The sequence below is a fragment of the Vidua macroura genome, chromosome Z (assembly GCF_024509145.1).
Source record: "Vidua macroura isolate BioBank_ID:100142 chromosome Z, ASM2450914v1, whole genome shotgun sequence".
NCBI classification, from domain to species: domain Eukaryota; kingdom Metazoa; phylum Chordata; class Aves; order Passeriformes; family Viduidae; genus Vidua; species Vidua macroura.
In genome coordinates this window covers 58,424,194-58,438,119 of record NC_071611.1, presented here as the reverse complement: position 1 = coordinate 58,438,119, position 13,926 = coordinate 58,424,194, and the positions used below count along the sequence as shown (strand labels likewise).

The 13,926-nt window shown below is 40.8% G+C and overlaps 1 protein-coding gene across 1 annotated transcript in view; it reads right to left on the bottom strand.

The window, feature by feature from the left end:
• Nucleotides 1–2,914: 2,914 nt before the first annotated feature.
• The window catches only part of ENTREP1 (endosomal transmembrane epsin interactor 1), a 28,016-nt gene continuing 17,004 nt past the window's right edge, over nt 2,915–13,926 (bottom strand). Inside the window, 6 exon segments of the mRNA XM_054004011.1 lie at nt 2,915–3,578; nt 3,581–3,610; nt 4,724–5,007; nt 7,297–7,446; nt 11,950–12,022; nt 12,596–12,787. Coding sequence (XP_053859986.1) covers nt 3,405–3,578; nt 3,581–3,610; nt 4,724–5,007; nt 7,297–7,446; nt 11,950–12,022; nt 12,596–12,787 — 903 coding nt within the window. The 3' untranslated portion in view covers nt 2,915–3,404.

Below are 13,926 nucleotides of genomic sequence, written 5' to 3'. Positions count from 1 at the left end.
TGTTTCTTTGGACATCTTGCAGCTGGGGGTTTCTGAAGTTATTGTTCATCCTAAATAGGTGCTTGAAATTAAGCAAATGAATGCTTGCAGGACCAGAGCTTAGCAAAAAAATCTCATTTTTTCAATTACAGTATGTGCATAAGATTTCTAAACTGAGAGGTCCATAGTGTGTGCACAATTCTGAGAACAGTCTTGTAAACAATCCCATTTTACTCTGTAAACAGAAGGAGTTTCAAGAAAATGGAACTCAAACGGGAAAGCTGGCTGTTCTCTAGATTGTTGCAGTGGTTTGATAGATCAGATATGGGGATTTTTAACAGATGCAAAGGAACATTCCTTCAAAGGTTTACATTCCTTCTTCAGTGACAGACCTGAATTCTTTTTCTTTCATCCTTGCTGCTTCGTATAGTCTAATTAACTCTTCAGTGTTTACATTAAGGATGAAACATCCCTTGTATTTTTTATTTTTGAGAAATTTCACGTTTATTTTGATCTTGTTTGAGTCTCAGTTTGGATTTCCAAGTTTGCTAGCTTTCCTTCTTTTCTAAAAGAAACATATTTCTCAAGACAGCAACATGGTTGAGATCTCTTGTATATATTTAGCACAGTACCTAGACTATGAAGTTGTACTATTGTTCTGTAAAGAGGATTAATAGAAATTATTGCAAAGCATTGGGAAAAGCATAGTATTGTATTTGTAACAATATTGTTCTTTGTAATGATCTCTATATAAAAATATAAATATATATATAAATATATGTGAGCCTGGAATGATGATATTGCACATCTACTGAATGTAATTACTCTGATGTTTTCTGCCACAGGTCTCTGACCTCTCTAATGAAGCTGTGCTGGTTTGATCTGGGGGAGAGACAGAGGGGAGAAGCGTGGGCTTTTTGCTTTGGATGAGACGGGGTAAGGGGTTTCTGGCCAGTTATTTTGTTGTGATGTATTTACTGTGCTACATTCCTTTATTTAACAGAGCGCTAATGTCTGTAAGATTTGCAACAATAAACTACAAAACAAAAATACCTCAGACAAGGCTGAGAATTTGCTCATACTGACCTAGAGGCTGACTTGCCAGTGGTGAATGCATACATAATTGGAAGGAGTCTGAACTTCTTTTTGCCACTTAGATTGGAGTAATTCTTATCTATGTTTCTGCGGGTGTGAAGCAATGCTGTTACCTTTATTTTTAAAACAGCATTCTTTTCAGGCAATACATGACACTAGTGCTCCTAAACAAATGTGATTCCTAATCTAAGGTGGTATTCCAGTTTTTACTGTGTGAAATGCCACTCTGATTGTGACAGAAATACTATGTCTCTGACTGAATAACTTTAAATAGGAATTTTTCATAAATGGGGATTTGATAAAAATTCTTCACACTTAATTTCTGAAATAACTGTTTTCCTTTAAATGTCATCAACGTGGTTTATTATTAAAGACCTAACACCATTTGAATAAATAAAAAGTAGAATTGTGATATGTCTGTCCCTAGAATTAATCCTGGAACTTAGCCTGTGCTAAGGTTAAAAACCTTTTTTAAAAATACATAGAAATAAAATAAAAATATATAATGAGATTATGAAAAATATGATCATATTTGAAAGTTAATGAAAAAAAAGTCATCCAGGGAGTATTTCTTCTAGTGAGGCTTCATAGGATTTTCTGTGCCTCATAGGTTCTCATGAATTCTTTGAAACCACAGAAATGACAATACATGCCACACCTGATTCAGAAGAAAACTAAACATGGGCATTCAGCCACTCAGTGGCTGTTCGTAATATGAAATAGAAATACCATCAACATGAGAGAATGAAGTATTTCACCTTAGTTGCTTAAATGGCAGATGGAAGAAATTGTAAAGTCCCTGGTAAAGGGTGCAGTGGACAGGCTGAGCTTACGTTCTGTGTGTACCCCGTGTACCACCCTCCTATTTATTCTTACTATTATCTGTACATACTAATTTCTGTGTTACAAACTTTTCTGCATTTTGTTGGATAAACATAAGCCCTTACTTTAGCAGTATAGATAAAAATTTTGCAGATTTGCTGTATTCACAGGGGACATGTTTCTTGTCCCCTTCTTCACCGTTTTAATAGTTTGGATCCACACTAAGGACAAGCAGACCCCATCTCAGTTCCAGCACCCTGTAGAGCCTTGCAGGCTGAAGAGGTGATGCTGGTGACTTACGTGGATTGACAGTGTCAGTGTCAGGGCTGGGACTGTAATTTAAATAAATGTTCAGTGCAGAAGCATATGGAGCAATCCTGACCTAAAATCACAATACATGAAGAGTTTGTGATCCATGTGCCTCTTACCTAAGTAGGGCCAGGCGTGTGCTGTACTTTGTGCTGTTACTACAGGTGGACCTCCAGGAACGTCCCTTGCAGAATAAATTTAGACTGTTTAGTTTAAGAAAGGAGCCTGCAGGCAACCCCCAGTGATACTCAAAATGGTAAACACCACCCAGCAATACCTGTGTGTCCCTGCCTTTGTCTAGAGGTGCAGCAGTAAGGTCCCATGTGAACAGCCCTTTTGTTTGACTGTAGAAGTGATGAGTATAGTTGTTCCCTAAGAAAATTTTAATTACTTCTAATGATCTAAATGGGGTAAAATGGTTGGAATCTGCAAAACTTGTGCCCTGCCTGATGCTGCACAATCTGAGGTTCCCAGCACCTGAAGGAATATAAAATATTCCTAGCTATACTAGCTTCTTGTTCATAGCACTTGCTGTTATAAACAGCATTTTAAATGAGACTACATAGAGATGCCTTTCTTCCTGGGACAGTACCAAGCCAGCACCACCTGTTGCAGAAGACCTGTGCTTTTGGATTTGGATGTTGTTCCACCATTAAGACAAAAATAATGTTCTGCCATTAAGAGAGAAGTTCACTGTGCCAAAAGAGCACTTCAAGACAGATTTTATTTTAGTCCAGTTTGCACATCAACAACCTTCTTTTATAAAGAAGAATTTTAGAATTCTGTACACCATTGTTTTACTTTGTTTGTATCTGAAAGTCTCCATTTTTTGACAGGAGATTTTCATTTAAACCAAAGTACCAAAAATTTGCAAAGTTCTTCAATACTGCTTTTGACAGCTCCTTCCACAAGGATCATCATATCCCACAACTACACATTTCCAAACTTCACAGAGATGCAGGGCACCAGTGTGTCACAAACAGGCAAGTTGCAGCTGAGAGCCCAGTAAAGGCCAGCTTTCAATCTGCTTATTACTCTTTGTAGAATAATCTTCGCCATTTGGGGTCTGTGCATAAGAGTATTAAAAAAGAAGGTGATTACCAACAAACCCATCCACCCATTTGCCAGAGATTATCTTCTTCTGTAGTATGTATATGTCTGACAGCAGTGCTCTGCTGAGGAATAACCAAAAAACCAGCTCAAAGCACAGTTTCTCTGAGAACACCAATGACACTCTGAGTCCGTTCATGTTCTGCTCTTTGGATTCTCCTCTCTGCTAGCTGTTCTCCCTCTGTTATGAAAATACTCAGGTCACCACAGCTCTCCAGGTACAGCAATCCAGGATGCAATCTGGAAGGTAACACATGGCTCTCAAGGATGTGGCTTGCTGGGCAGGTATCATCACCTTTAAAAAGAAAAGAGAAGTTTAAATCAGTTTTGTTTTCAGGTTCTTGTTCCATTAAAACAGTTTTTTACCCAAATAGGAAGAAGCTAGTTGTAGTGTTGTCTGTTACGTTTAAAGAATAATTTTAAAAGCTGTAAAACCCCTAGCGTTTGCCAAGAAGGCATGGGAACAGCAGTCCTACTTGGGAGAAGGGGTGGGGTGATTTTTTATTTTGTTGTTGGTTTTGGGGTTTTTGTTAGATTGGTTTGGTTTCCCCCTCGAAGGTGCAGACAAATGCTCTCACTCCAACCTATGGCATGTCTGGTATGGTTTAAAAGGAACATGATGTTTCTTCCTTGCAGAAGCCACTGAACTGTAATAACCCTCAGGCCTGTGTGATAAATTAAATTCTCCTAAGGAGCCTTTTTCTGTTTCTGTCAAATTTGTCAAGGCTTTTGCTGCCTGAAGGCTGCAGTGGGAAATCCCACTTTATTTGCAGAGCCTAAATGACACCGATGCATTTTGCATGAGAACCCAAACCAAAACCAGCTGTCATAGCAAATCACTTGTGCTATGCATAATCAATTTATCTGCCCTAATGGTCTGTAAGTTACCAAAACATTTGTTTGATGAAATCTTCAGTGTCTGAAATTTCTGGATATTCATTCCATTAATGTTAAGCACATGATTTTCTATTTTCTGCTTTTCTTTTTTTAATACTATGTCATATTTTTATCCTGGGAGCCAATCACAAAAAAGTTGCTTCTAGTGGGTTGACATAAAAAATTTCCTTGTCAGCCTCCATTCCTTCTGGTTTGCAATAGCAAATGCTTATTTATAACATCTCCCTCTCTCCTGCCACACTCAGTTTAAAATGCTGTTACGTTATTTACAATTCATGATTCCTCATAGAAGACTGACTCAGTTTGTAAATAAACACATACTCTGGCTTCTAGCTGATAGATTAAGAAATGTCACAGCCTCTCACACACTCCCTACATGAAACTAAAGTGCTGAAGGAAGCCAATTTCGTCCAAAAACTCTGACACACAGACTGGCAAATGGAAACCTATACTTCTAAATCAGGGGCAGTGGGTTTCCACATCATCTGATCAGTACAAGTAATTAAACTACCTGCTCAAGGAAAGTGGCACTGGCAACAGCTTCTGCCATATGTTTCTCATCTGATTTTAAAACAGACTTGATATTTTCCACCAAGTCATGTATGTCTGGGCTCATGCTGCAGGACTGCTCAAGGACCCACGCCACACGCTGTTTAGTGTCCATGTAAGACTTATAGTCTATCAGAGATTGGGGTCTTCCCCGCGAAGCTTTTGCTCTTGAACTCTTCTGCAAGGTGACAGCATTCAGTGGATTTACATCATTGAGTGTTGCAGTTTCACTGTTGAGCACTGTCCCTGAAGACAAAGATGAAACAAAGCAAATAATCCACACTGTTCATGGTATTCCCAGAGATTCCCCTCCTGATTCAATGAGGATGCAATGCATGGTTTAACCTTGTAGAACGTAACAGTCTGGCACGGTCAGGGTGGCATGGAAGGCTCACTATTGGATTTACACAAAATGCCTGTAAAATGGTCATACATAGCTATGACTAAGTGCATATTACATGTCAAAGTGTCTGGAAGGACTCTTCCCCTTTGGAAAGCTCTTTGTCATTTTGTGTACATTTGGTTCCTTTCTCTTGTTTCTGATCTAAAGAGACCTGAAATGAGTGTTGAGTGTTAATGTAAACATAAAGGTTTAATGGCTTTAATGATGTCTCCTAAACACTTTATAACTTGTAATTATTAGCAGTCAAGAGGACAAGTTGTACCTGAAAACAGCTACCTGTAAAGCTGGAAGCTAGTAATACTACAAAGTAGAAATTAAATGGAAAAAAAGAAAACCAACTTAACCCACACCAAAACATTCTAAATTACCTTTCAAGGGCTAAACAAAGGGCAATACAGAATTAATTTCACTGCCTTCGGTCAAAATAAAAATTCACTGCCTTTGGTGTAAACCAGTTACCAAATTTTGACCCCATTAAAAGGAATAAAAAAACAAAAAAATCCCAAAACCACACCTACAGATTGTTCAATAAGTGCTTTAATGCTGGCTTCAGACCAAAAAATGTCAGGAGGAGATGCAAAACTTTGCAGCAAGAAGAGCACGAACTTGAAGCAAATTCCTCTGTTGCAGTAATTTCCTATGCCATAGCACTTACGACTAACTCGGATCTAACTGCTGAACAGACCTAACTTCAGGTAACACCAAGCCTAAAGCTTCCAAATGTTCCTGACGTGGGGTCTCTGGACAGCGGAAGCACTCTGCTTTCACAGCTATGAAAAGGCTCTGTGTCATGTAACCAGTGCTTCAGCGGCAGATTCTCTGGGCTGCTCTGGTGGAAGTTGATAGGAAGACTAGACAATGCACATGATACAGCAAAGCCATGAAAACATTCCACAAAAACAGCAAATGTAATCCAGACAGGCATGCTCCCAATATCCAAAATAAATGGCTGTTACTAACATGCCCCATTGGCACTTACATTTGAGTGCTGGCATGTATCAGCAGCTACTGTGGGGATTCCAATATCCTCTAGTAAAAACTGCAAGACTGCTGACTGATGCATTTTTCAAGATTGTCAGCAGTATCGCGGACTGTGTAGTCACATTAACAGTTTTCCCACAGCAACAGAATTAGATCACTGACACCAAAGCAGTTTCATTAACTCTCCACCATGGGTTGTGTTGAGTTTTTGAGGGTTTTTTTTGACAATATGAGTGTATAAAATTAGGTCCTCCGGGGGTTCCCTGGGTTCCCAGCCAGTCCGGAGAGTGATCCTCGGCTGACCGGTCCGCAGGGAGGGGTAGATGAAACCCGGAAAGCTCCACCAAATAAAGACGAGACGTCTCCCGAGCAGCAGGATCCGAGAGGTTTATTGTAGGAGAGGAACAGCAACCTCTCGAAGGGAAAACTGACTCAGGGAGCCTAGTACAAGGGCGGGACCGAGAATATAAGGGCAGAGGGATAGGAGTGGCTAGGGCACAAACCAACCAATGGGTAACGGGTAGAGGGGAGGAGACGGGATGGGGTGACATGTAATGAACCAATCGGGATACAGGAGAGGAGTGGCATTCTAACAGGGTCCAATGGGATTAACAGAACAGAAGAACTTTCTAGAACCGGGGAGTGTGTTAAGCTTTGACAGACAGCCTCAACTGGGGAGGGAAACAGCATGTGATTGACAACTTCTGGCTATATTGAAGTTGCCTCCCAAGGGAGGGCGGGGACCCCTCCCACATATGAGGATTGAGAAAAGGGGAGCAAATTTATAGGCTGATACCAAATCCCCAAGCCAATTTTGCTTTAAATTGCTCACATTGACATCTGCACTTGTAAGACTTTAGATGTCAATGCACTGAAGAATCCCGTGTGCTCTCTTGCCTCATTTTCCACTACCCCTCCCTCATACCCAGACCCTGATACAGACCCTGTTTCTAGATATAAAAACCTAAACAGCAGCAAGACTAAGGAGTTAGATGGAGAAGGTTTGGCAAAGCACAAAGTACTGTTATGTAGGTGCTCCATTGGAAAACAGTAGCTGATTTCTGCAGGTACCAGGTTCCATGTAACAAACTTCTGAAAAGTGTTCTTTTAAAGAACCATTACAGAATCACTGACAGAGAAAACAGAGTCACCTTGAGGCAGCTGGCAGTGCAGGAGCACAGGGTCACTTTTAGAACATTTCCACAAGGGATTGAAGGCTCTCCTGTTCACTTCTTCAGGCACACAGCTTGCATTTGAAGGGGAAAAACTTACTCTGCTGGAAGGCTCCTGAATTTCTTCAGCTGAGTAATAAGAAACATAAAAGTAGAAGCAGTCAAAATAAAGCTAATCTGTGGAAGCCATTAGAGACTGACTTTTTTTCCCTATCTGTAATGGGGAAATCTGCAAATCTGTAATGACTGGACACAAAGGTCTAGAGGTGCATGTATGTGTACACAGACCCACACTTAATGAACAGTAACATTGGTCTAAACCTTGTTTAAATGTTAGAAAAAACCTGTTTGGCCTTATGCAACTGGAGTAACAAGAGACTAGGGTCTAGTACACCCTTGTACAAAAATCACCTTAAACTACCTGATCAGAGACAAGGGAACTACACCTTTAGTGGCTAAAAGCTAAGTCTCAGAGAGCCCCAAATCCTCCCTCCATATAGGCAGTTGTACCAAGATATGACAGCATAGGGTCAGAGAGGTTGGTCAACTTTTGCAATTAGATATCTTGTAAATCAGTGACCAGTCCCTAAAAAGGAATTAAAATTTTTACTTAAATGTTTTCCTGGATTCTTGTGATATGCTAGATCCTTCCCACGCCTCTTTTTCCTAAGAGTGAAACTATGTGCTACAATTTAATGAACAGGACAGGATGAAGCTGTGTGCATTTCTGACTAAACTTGGTTCTGTATCTCCATCTAGTGGCACCTGGCATGTTACAATAACCAATTTTCTTGATCATTCAGGAGTTAAAAAATCTGTAGTGGGCCACCCCGGGCTGGATGCCAGGTACCCACCACAGCCACTGCTCTGCAACTTGACAGGGGACAAAAAATATGATTAAAGGCTCACGACTTGAAATAAGGACAGGGGCAGATCACTCATCAATTACTATCATGGGCAAAACAGACTCAGCTCATGGATATCAGCTGATTTTATCCAAAACTGAGCAGGATAATGAGAAGTAAAACAGATCTTAAAAACATCTTCCCCCATGCCTCCCCGGGCTTTATCTTCTGCCCTGCAGCAGCACAGGGAAATGTGGGTTACGGTCAGTTCATGACACGTTTCTGCTACTGCTCGGGGAGAGGAATCCTTCCTCTGCTGCAGTGTAGGGTCCCTCCCACAGGAGACAGTTCTCCAAGAATTTCTCCAGCTTGAGTCCATTCCACAGGCAACAGTTCTACCTAAGATGCTGCAGTGTGGGTCACTCTTCTGTGGGGTCAGTCCTGTTCCAGCATGAGTCCCCCAAAAGGGTCATACGTCCTACCAGGAAACCTGCTCCAGCATGGGCTCCTCTCTCCATGGGCCTGCAGGTCCTTGCCAGGAGCCTGCTTCAGCACAGGCCTCCCATGGGTTCACAGCCTTTTTACACATACCCACCTGCTCCAGCGGGGGTTCTTCATGACCAACAGGTGGATCTCTTTATCCCCATGGACCTCCACCACTGCAGAGACACAGCTGCCTCTTCATCGGCTGCAAGGAAATCTCTGCTCCAGCACCTGGAGCACCTCCTGTCCCTCCTTCTCCACTGGCCCTGGTGTTTGGGCTGTTCCTCTCACATATTCTCACTTTGCTCTTCTCTGACCACCAACACATCTGCAAAGTAACTTTTTTTCCCTTCTTAAATATGCTGTTACAGAGGTGTTACCATCATTTCTAACTGGTCCAGCCTTCTCCAGCAGCAGGTCCATCTTTGGAGCTCTGCCAGGCATAGAGGAAGCTTCAAACCTTCCAGCAGCTTCCCTGCCACTACCAAAATTTGGTCATGCAAACCCAGTACAAAACCAAATTAATGTAAACAGTCTTTTATTCAGAACACAGCAAAAATCTGTGGTGTCACGCTTAACAGGTATGTGGCAGTTGCAGGAGCATCAAGAAAATTTAAGCTTTGATGATATGTACTTGTTGAGCACACCACCTTATTATCTACACAAATGCAACTTAGAATCTCTAAAGAGAAGAAAGAATGACACAACCTATATGAAACAGGTACCAGCCTAGCGAATCAAAAGGTAAGGCCCAGCAACAAAATATGGCAGACCAAGAATCATGCAGGATTAAAGAATCCCTCACCAATCTAAACTTTTCAACACCAGTGGAGCTGTGTTAGCAGTAAGCCCTGGAAGTACAATGCTGCAGTTACTTTGGAGATGTTTGTTTGGTATTTTTTTTTTAATCCTAAACAGATTAATCAACAGATTTTGTGATCTTAAGATAATCCTTAATAATGTTAAAGTTTCGGAAAGATAATTGTCTTGTGGTGGTGTGTACTGGAAATGCATACACTTAGTTTGTGATGATACAGAGAGCTACCAAGCACTTCCGGCCACCAGCAAAAGGTTGCATTGCCTGCCTACTACAGTCAGCAGGGGAAGTCCCATTCTGCTGAACAGGAGTGATTATGAAGTCAGTAAAACAATTTTAGCTGGCACAGAGAAGCTTTAGAGCTCCTCCTGCAGAGAGCAGTCAGGATTCCCCTCATTCTGCTGGCTGAGTAGTCCACAGCTTTAACTTCCATTGGGAGCTCTGCTCAGTTGATCAGCCCTGAAGATGCCAAGGGAATCACAGCATCATACACAAATACCCTGGCATGACAGCCTGCCAGCATAAACGGAAAGATCAGGTTTTATTTATAGATTGCTACACTGCATCTGCTGAGACTGCCCACAGACTTCCTCTGCCACAATTCCAACATAAGCCCCCATTTTATATTTCCCTCCTGCAGTGGTTTAACTGCAGCAGGCAGCTCAGTCCCTCACAGTCACTCTCACTCTTCCCAAGTGATATGGGGAGAAGAATTTAAGGACTAAAGTGGCAGAACTCATGGGCTGAGATAAGGACAGCTAGAGTGAGGTGGGGAGGGAAAAAACTCAAGAAAATCAAAGGAAAACAAATGATGCAAAAACAGTACCTCACCACTAGCTGACTGATGCCCAGCCAGTCCGTAAACAGTGACAATGCTGAAACACTCTCCACAGGTCACAAATCCACACCAGCACCATAGGCTGCTATGAAGGAAATTAACTTAATTCCAGCCAGATGTAGTACACCTCTCCAAATTCAAATAAACGAAGAAATACTGCTCAGTGTATTTCTTTTTTCTTAAATTCTAGGAAGCTGTGGCATCTAGAAAAAGCAGCAATGTTAATTTTCTTTCTTAAGAGGCTTACTTTCTTTTTTTATCTGAATTTAACAGGCAGGCTGATAATTAAATGTCTCTTTACAGACATTTTTATTTAAAAATATACTGGACAAACCAGTTAGGATGATAGAGAGGAGGGTACCCTTTGCCATATGTGCTCAGGTAGGTCTGATTCTTCCAAAGGAAATTTTTAAATACAAATGCCTCAACCAATGTCTTATCAGAGCCTTTTTTCAAAACAAATCAAAACAAAATCAAAACTGTCCTTCACTGCAGGTGCACTTTCTGTGCTATTTTTTTCCTGTTTCCAGTCCTCATAACTTTTAACATGTATCTTTGTATTTGATAACCTCTTTTTGTTTGAGCTCAGGAAGCTCAGAGAAAGCAACAGGAGTTTTACCAGTAAGAAAGCTTTGAGAAAGAAATTCAGAGGAGCTGTAGCAAAAGGTTTCATTCTGATTATCACAGCTGGCAAGACACCAGAAGCACCCAAGTGCTTGTTTTCAGAGGTTTCAGGCAGACTGTCAGAATTTAAGGGGATTTTGACAGAGTTGACATTGGCTAAAGTATGATTCTACACAAACTCCTTTTTCCCCTAAATCCATATAAAAGGAATAATTCCAACTCACGCAGTTCAAACCCAGGTTTTTTTTTACAGTTTAATAAGTATGTTAGCAGAAGAAAGGCCACAATCAAATAAAAGATTTGGGGCTTCCCCCCTGCCAGAGTCTTTACTCTCTTGTGTGGATATTGCAAATGAGACAATCTTGCCATAATGGCCAAGTCCAAATGAAAATTGGAACACATTTTTGTGGGCTGTACTGGAAAAGCTGAAAGTTAATAATGTTTAGCCACAAGCCTACACTGCAACAAACATTAGGCTAAAAAAAACATGGGACTGTAGGCATGATTTTCTGAAACAGTACAAAGCAAAGCTTGATGTGGTCTCTAACAGTAGTTTAGCTATCTCCTGTACCAGGATGCAGAAATTATTTAGTAATTCTTCCAGTTCAGGCTGGATAATGCAGTAATTCCCAGTTTAGCTCTACACAGTACTGCATTATTCCATCCTTCTCCTATTTTTACTAGCAACAAAATGTTAACAAGCCCCATGACATACACTAAGCAATTGGAAGCACTGGAGCTAGACATCATTTCTTGCAACATATGGATATAATGTCAAAAACTAACTTTCAGGCTACTAAAAAGGAAATATATCCTTCTTTTTCTATCTTGAATGAAAACAACTTGTTATGCTTTTAAACATTTTAGATATTAATCCTGGTTCTCACCCCCAAAACAATCATGATTCTGCATCTCTGGTTTGCAGGATGGTGGCTGTCTTTCAAAGAATTAATGCTGCTGCTGCTGCATTAAGTTGTATGTGTTGGAGAGAACATTCTAGAACAAACTTTAAAATTACTTTTTACCTTGAAAGGACTGTCTGTCACTTACTTCCCCTGAATCAACATCTTCCACACCATTTATTTGAAGTGCACCTCCCTGGAATAAAATGCAAAAGTTGAATATTCACAAGTCACCATCTCTCTCTGGCATTTCCTAAGAACTGCAACGTCCACCTTAGAAATTGAATACCTGTTCTTAACTACACAGAGACTGTGTGATATGAGTTTAATTCCATGGCAAAATCAAGGCCAAGTGCATGTCTAATATTCATATTCATCATCCAGGTCAGTGAATTTAATCCTATCCAGTATTTTCTGAGAAAAAGCACCTCTCTATTGAAAACACCAGTGAAAAAGGATGACCAATGATGCAAAAACCTTGACCTAGTCCCTCATGGGAGGAGTAAGTGAAGTAAAGCAAGGAGGTCTTTTAGAATAACCAGCAACAGGTGTGCTCCACATTGCTTTCTGCTCCTTCTCCCATGCCTGGGCAGTTTTCCAACTGGAGAAAACTTTTCAGTTCCAGAGGTAAGTGATTAATTAAAATCTTTGGTGAAATCTACATTCGTAATCAAATGTATCCTTCTGACATACATGTACCATGCTTGAGTGCAACCTCTCCCTGAAGTGGAAAAAATCAAATCAGACATTAAACTTCTGTGGCCCATACCTGCTCAGAGCTTTTTAAGCTGCAGACAGTTTCATAAGGCGGAGGTGGGTCCAGAGGGCAGTACACTTCAGCCCCTCTGATTGGTATTACATAAGTATAGTGCAGTGAAATCACATCAGAGACAGGTGTGCTGCAATAAACAACACAGATCAAATCCGTTAGTATGGCTTTCCAGCTGCAGAAAAACATCACCTGCTACCAAACTCCACCAGCTTTCTGTGCCAGCTCAGATTTTGGGATGTAAGTCACAGATACTGGACTCGCCAAGATCTGCAAGACATTGTCTCAGAAGATGGCCGGAGTAATTCCCAGTTTAGCTCCTCAGGACATGCCTCTCCATTGTGTTCCTTAGAGTTCAAACATCTTTAGGCAGTACAGGGCCTAGGAACCCATTCCAGTTTTACTTCAGAGATTCAGTTTTGTTACAAAAGATTAAAGTACAGGTTGTCACACAAAATGTGACAGCCTAGCTCTGAGTTTTGTGAAACTCATTGAGTTCTTACTTATAACCTAAATTCAAGATACTTCTGACCTGGTGCTTTATGTTCAGCTGCACAGAAAAAGCCAAATTCAAACTGAAGGCTGTTTTTGTGATGATGCAACAATATTATGGTTGACCAATTCCAAAGGCTTGTATGAGGCAAATGCACCTCATGGCTAACCTCACTCCACAGCTTCCAAAGAGCTCTCTGAAACCTTTACCACAGCAGAAATCCCAAAGACCTTCTACTGCAACATCTTTCTCTTAGGAGGCAGCTCTGAGAAGGAAGAAAATAGAACAGTGCCTGGAGAAACCTTAATTTTGATAAACATACATTTATATTGCCCCAGGAACACTGTAACAAAGTGTGGTGGCCAACAGCAGAGCTGACAAGAAGACCTTCCCCACACAATCCTCAGGGAAGTCTGTGACTCAAAGCATCTCAGCTCTTCTCTGCTTTTTTTTTTTTTTTTTTTTTTTTTTTTTTTTTTTTTTTATTATTTTAGTTATTGATTTGGTGCTGAGCAGGAACCTCAAGAAACACACAGAAACCCGTATTTTGATCTCTGAACTTTGGTCAGGTTTCATTCACTGTCACTAATGGATGCTACTCTCTACAAAGCAAGTCCTTCTTCCCAGAATTTAGGGTTTCTCTGGACACGGGCTGGAGGGAACAAAGATGACTATGAAAATTTTTTTCTTGCAAGCTCAGAGGAAAGGGCAGAATGATAGAAATGTCTATGGAAGACCACTTGCACAGACAGGAAAAGAATAAAACTTCCAAAATGAGAAGCTGGAAGCCCTCTTATGAAAGGCTCCTGTGAAGGCAATGGAGGTAATGCACAGAGAA